This window comes from Trachymyrmex septentrionalis, unplaced genomic scaffold (assembly GCF_001594115.1).
Source record: "Trachymyrmex septentrionalis isolate Tsep2-gDNA-1 unplaced genomic scaffold, Tsep1.0 scaffold53, whole genome shotgun sequence".
Classification (NCBI taxonomy): domain Eukaryota; kingdom Metazoa; phylum Arthropoda; class Insecta; order Hymenoptera; family Formicidae; genus Trachymyrmex; species Trachymyrmex septentrionalis.
The window spans coordinates 128674-135340 of NW_017305705.1; the positions used below are offsets into that span (position 1 = coordinate 128674).

General features: G+C 34.8%; 2 protein-coding genes across 2 annotated transcripts; both read right to left on the reverse strand.

The window, feature by feature from the left end:
• Positions 1-131: 131 nt before the first annotated feature.
• Positions 132-3404, reverse strand: LOC108751916 (transmembrane protein 145). The gene is made up of 5 exons (XM_018492403.1): positions 2642-3404; positions 1776-2283; positions 1040-1177; positions 699-954; positions 132-622 (listed from the first exon to the last, which is right to left on the reverse strand). The coding sequence occupies exons 1-5, from the start codon at positions 3019-3021 to the stop codon at positions 432-434; spliced, it is 1473 nt and encodes a 490-aa protein (XP_018347905.1). The 5' UTR covers positions 3022-3404; the 3' UTR covers positions 132-431.
• Positions 3405-4466: 1062 nt separating this feature from the next.
• LOC108751974 (histone H3) lies at positions 4467-5013 on the reverse strand. Its single transcript, XM_018492483.1, has one exon. The coding sequence runs from the start codon at positions 4972-4974 to the stop codon at positions 4564-4566; it is 411 nt and encodes a 136-aa protein (XP_018347985.1). The 5' UTR covers positions 4975-5013; the 3' UTR covers positions 4467-4563.
• Positions 5014-6667: the final 1654 nt, after the last annotated feature.

Here is a 6667-nt window from a genome sequence, read left to right on the forward strand (position 1 = left end):
ATAACTATTTTTGTATTTTTATATATTAGCACATAATCATATGAGTAATTAACTGAATATGTACTAATGTTATAAAGGTATATACTATTCCTCGAATGGATAAAGATACTTAATAATTATGTGTTGTGTGTGACTTTTAGATATAAAATTGCTGATTTAATACTGCCGATTATTAATTTATATATTAAATTATGTTTGTTCATAGCATATACTCATATCATACTCATTTATTTCTGTTGTATCTATTAATTTCATATCACATGGCCAGATTTGACAAATTTGATATATCCCTAATTATAGGATGTGCACAATATTTCAGTTCTGTAGCACATATTAGAGTACTACTAGATTGACGTTTGGCAAATGTACATCACATCACTTGTAATTAAAAATGTCATCAATTTAATATTTATACTTGCAATGGACGAATATTAAGTAATTATTTTACCGAGTTCCGGCGGTTCTACATAATTATTTAATACATGCGGCGCTTCATTGAATTCATCAAGTTCATCACCATTATCCGCGCCTTGCGCGAGTAAAAAATATTGTTCACTTCTGGTGGGCCATAATAAATGAGCCATTACACAATAAGCAAAACAGTCTGCCGAATATGTTATACCTATAAATTGACAATGCATTAAATACGAAATATAGCTGAAGAAAATTAATTTTAACATTTTACAAACTTTACTCACCTAACAACAGCTTAAACCTCCATAGTGCGCTTATTTGAAGCGCTATAAGTGCTATAATGGGTAAATATATAAACCAAACTAATGACGATGCACCAAAGTGAAGGAGAAAGTTCAATTTTTGAGTATTATGCTCGTATGTCATGGTATTTCGAAGTTCATATAGAAACCATACCATTATGGCACTTCGGAATAACAATATAAACCATCCTGGCCAAGTTTGATATTCATCTATGTCTTCAATAATATCAACTTCTGTCTGAAAAAATAAATTCATAATAAAAAGAGTTTACACTTACTGCAATTTATAAACAAGATATATAAAGAATAGGAAAAATAGTTACCATATTCCATACATATAACAAAATGTGCACAACCCCATAACAAAACCATATTGCAAATACCAGTGGCTTCCATGTTAATTCCATTCTTGTTACCGCCCATCCTTTGGCAAGTAAGAGTAACAATAACATAAAGGACGTCTAGAAATAAAAGTAATTTAACATTAAAATTTTATGAAAATAACATCAAAAAGTATTCTTAGATACTTATTTTTAAGACCATCTTAAGTCAATCACAAAGCTGTATTAGCATCTCAAGACATTACTTAAGATGATCTTAAAATAAGAACCGACTGTGAATATAAATACCGGCATTAGCTTATGACATCTTAAAATTGTAATTAAGACAGTCCTAAATATAAATAGCAACTATGAATACTGATTTATGAATCTTATCGCACGAATATAATAAGCAATATTAATGATTTTTTGATTATAATTAAAAAATCGTTATAATAATTATGGCTTCAACATTTTCGTATTAGAATTTTTTGATTTATCAGAATACGTTATTAATATATTTGATGGTGTGAAGCCCTGCATATGTATATACATACATTAAAAACATGAAAAATAAATATACTAAAAAAAAAATATTTTTATGAACACATTACAAATACATTTTTAAATAAATTTAAAAAGATTAAAAAGTATGGCTACATATTGTATAGAATATGTTAGATTACTTTAATTTAACAAGTTCAATAATATTTGATTATTCAGAAGATGTTTTCCTTACCCGTGAGAGAATATCAAAAATATCACCTGCAACTTCTAATTGCTCATAGCCTACTCCGTCTAGTGCAAATTTCAACACGTGTATCAAGATTAAACATACTGCCACAAATTCTAATAATAAACTTGCAGTGAACAATCTTGTTACAGGATGCTTTTGCAATCTTACTGCATACAACTGCAGTGGCACCAATATGATGTAACACACAAAAAACAGCAAGTATAGTTCGATAGTATTCTGTCTGTCGTATGAGAACTGATAAGTCAGACTGTTTAGGCCACTGACGTTCGGATTGCCGTTTACTAGCCAGATGTCATATTCCAATTCATCGTGTCTGCTATAATATTCCCATTGGCAAGTTGTTTTGTTCCTATAACATGCTACCAAGCTCATATACCAAAATCGTGGTTGCCAGAAGTCCTGTATAACGTATGTAAACTGATGTCCCTTCACGATATTCCATACAGAATCCTCATCTGGGCATAATTTGTCTCGAGGACATGGGACTCGTCTTTAAAATGCAAAGTTAACATTAGTTACTACTTACATATGATATGGATGCTTTCCAGCACAAGAAATACAGATAAGAGATATTGATTTCCAGCAAAAAATATAATATAACATAGCGATCATGTTTATTTAACGATGACAAACAACAAGGATGTAATGATTCATTGTATTATTATGATTGTATTCAATGATTGATGCTCATAATGCCTTGGATTTCATCTTTATTATTTATCTAATGTCAAATAAAGGTAAATGATGCTCATAAGAATTGTGAACACTTAATGACATACAGTCTATGCCATATGTGTCTCTTGCTGGAAAGCATCAATAATGTAATAGATTGAAACGTCAAAATATACCTCAGAAAGTCTTGACCCTCCTCGTTGCAGTCTGGATCGTAGGAACTCTTCTTTAAAGTGTTAAACATATAGGCGCACGCTGCGCTCTTATCCATCAGCGTACGATTGCCGTAATACTCGAGGAAGTGGCCACGGTCGAGTATCGCCAGGGTGATCGGCACGTCGAAGTCCGTTCTCGCGGTCACATTGCCGAAAATATAACCATACGAGTCCTTTTGCCGATGACGGTCGGTCTTCTGGAAGCCGAACTTGATGAGGAACCGGAAAAACTCTCGCGTGTTGAACGTGCCGGTGATATGAGTGGAATACGCGTAATCCGGCCGCAACGACAGGCAGAGCAGCACGCAGAGAACGCGCACCAGCCGTCGACCGACAGTCATTTTCCAGGGTGGACCCAGTCTCCGCTGATCCCGTCGTTCGCGACCGCGCCTCGCCTCGCCTCGCCTCGCCTAACCCCGTCGCGCCTCGTGTCGCGAGTTGTCAGGAGCCGTCGGGCACCCTCAACATCTTCCTGAGCGATATCGCACACAGCTGTTGCACGACGTGCGACGCAGATGCTTCTCCATACCACTCGCGGCCTTCATCGACACCTCATCGAGACGCGACGATATCCTCCCGGGAGCATCTCCGTTCGGACATTGTCGTTGTCGTCGTCGTTACGTGGCGTTGTCGCCTCCGGCGATATCCACCGAGAGATAATTGTCGATTTGTCCTGCACGCAAAAAAAGATAGCCGTTAATGTACACGCCGTGTGTACTCTTACTCTCCCTTGACACTTTGAACTCGCCTTTTCCTATCGATTTTCCCCACCCAAACAGACCGTTCGCTTCGACTGCTCCAAGGAAAAATTGACGCTTCCCAACATCGTCTGGTGAAAACTTTCTTTGGTACGCGATTGCCGTAGTTACTTGTTATGTAATAACAGAAGAAAATTTTAAAAAGCACTCGGTTAAACAAGCAATGCGGATCAGAGATATCACGAAAATCCTGATACTGATAAAATGCCGGCGACACGAAAATTCACTACATTCTTTCGTGGACACGGTAACTTTCGTTAAATCGCTAAAAATAAACGGAAATATAGTACAACGACATGCACTGCCGCGTGCGATTTAATCTATCATTACTTAATTGCTAATCGCTATTAATAACGATCGAAGTCTATCTCTAGTTACGGCGACGCAATTTTCTCATTTTCGTTTGTAATCAAAATAGTTACTAGTATAAAGTTACAAGAGTGAGCAATGTCAATATTTCTTACAAAATAAGAACGATTTCACTTATATTTGAATTTCTTACATTCTTGAAATTCCGACTTTATTTAACAAACACAACATTGTAACCGTTTATTTTGAGAAGTTTGTTTGCGCCATCTTATGACGAGTGTCGTAGCATCTTTTGGCGGGACGTGTTGCGTCTAGAGACGCCATTTACGACGCCCAAGCCGCAAAAGCGCGCCAAAACTGCGTGGTCATACGTGACTCGTAACGAAGGCATACTAAAGAGCCATGGCAACAGTACAAAAAAACTGTAATCAGTAAAAAATGTAAGCAATAGTAAATCTAATGTTGATTTTCTTACTATTTACCTACTATCTTTCCTGCGTTTGTACAAACTGCCACGATTCCGAACTACAAGCGTGATTCTTACTGACAAAAACTAATTTAATATAATGTATTCAAAATTACTTTCTTCGAGTCGACCGAATGTTATTTTTATCATTTAATGAATAAAAAAGAACGATCACTCGTTCCGTATAGGAAACATTATTTTCTGAAAGGAAAGCAGCGAACATAAAAGTTTCTCGGAGGAATGCTGTTCTTATAGGTTATAAATTAAAAATATGAAATTGAAAACGTAGGACATTTCGACGTAAGACAATTTTTGGCCCTGAAAAGGGCCGATTGATAGAAAGAGGCAATTTAAGCACGCTCTCCACGGATTCTGCGGGCCAACTGGATATCTTTGGGCATGATGGTAACCCTCTTGGCATGAATAGCGCAAAGGTTGGTGTCCTCAAACAGACCGACGAGATAGGCTTCGCTCGCCTCCTGAAGGGCCATGACGGCCGAGCTCTGGAAGCGGAGATCGGTCTTGAAGTCCTGAGCGATTTCACGGACCAGTCGCTGGAACGGAAGCTTGCGGATCAGAAGCTCCGTGCTCTTCTGGTAACGACGAATCTCACGAAGAGCGACGGTTCCAGGACGATAACGATGAGGCTTCTTCACACCTCCAGTTGCGGGAGCACTCTTACGCGCCGCTTTCGTCGCCAACTGCTTACGTGGGGCCTTGCCTCCGGTGGATTTGCGAGCAGTCTGCTTGGTTCTTGCCATCTTGAATGAATTCGAATGCTATTCGTACTATCCGTACGATATGACGAGCTATAGCGATATGTGCTCTTGCCGAAAAACACTTCGCTTATATGGGGTCGCTGGCCCCACACGCGGGACGCTGATTGGCTGGCGCCATAGTGGTGGGGATGGACGCAGAAGTGGCTATACAGCCAGCGCTGCCAGCAGTGCTAACGTTTACTACAGAAACTACAAATTCTGATTTTGTTGGCGGTATTCCAGTGCATTTAGAGTATAAGTAGCTAAAGTGTTCAGTCTCTGATGCTTTAAAATATTTGAATGATATGAATAACTAAACCTTTTAAAAAAACTTAAATAAAAATGTTCAGAGCATTTGAGGAGCATTAAAATTAGAAAGAAAATTTATTAAAAAAAAACAAGAATGTTAAAGTAATTATTTAAAAGTAATTTATCCGGCCTTGAAAATTTTTTTAACTTAACTATGTACTTTCTTTGGATATTTGATACCATATTATTGTTCTAAAATTCAATTTTTTAGCGTTTATCAAAAATATTTTTATGTAAAGAGAACTGTAAACAATCAAAATATAGTACAATGATTATTCAGCGATAGTCATGGTATACTTTGAATTAATTTTTAAATTATAAACTCATCGTGTAACAATCTCTCGTGTAAAACCCTCTCCATACTGAAAAATATATATACAGCAGCGCTATAATGAAATTAAATGCACCAGATTTTTTACATTTTATTTGCTACTATAAAGTTGATAATGTAAAAATATGTTAAACTGTATAATTTGACTTTTATTTTTTAGTATAAATATCACATTATATTATTTAATATACATTCATATAATTTATTTTATTTGTTAATATTTTTTTAAAATAAACTACGACTGACTGTATGTAAAATCTTTTGATTGTTACTTATAGACAACTTTAGTACATAATTATTAAAATCACTGTTACACAGTTTTACTTAATTCTTATTTATATTGTTACAAATTTATTGTTAATTGTATTTAATAACCTAAAAACTAATTTAAAGTTAGACCAAATGATATATTATAATATGCGAGTAATATTGCATCGCAAAACATTAATCAGATTATTTCTTTTATTTATGAAAATTTATTATGAAAATTTGTGTAATAATTTATAGAAAACTTTGAAATTTTAAATCACGATAATATATTACTGAACTATTATGCTTTTCAACTAATCATCCTTGCTAATTATATTGTATTTCAATTTATACACATATGTACATCAAATATGATATATTAATAATTAATTGGTAACGAATTAAAAATTAATCTCCTTTGAAAACAGTTGAAAATTAAAACTCTAATTAATGATAAATAACAAGACTTTTCTTTCTTTTTTCATTCGGACTTGAGGCCCATAATAGATACGTGGTCATTAATATAATACCTATATAACCATCCGAAGTTAGCACGGGTATAGGAGAAGATGTAAGAGGAAAGCATGAGAAGGCATGAAAAAACTTGAAAAGACATGAGAAGGCATAACGAGCGCACATGTATATCTATTTACATATTTATATATACGTAAAATATACATATTTATATATCTATAATATACATAACGTGACTTCTTCATTAGCAAACAATATTTTTTAAATGTTAATTTCTCATTAATTTTATATTTTTCATGATTCTTTTTCAAAATTCATTAATTTAACATTTAT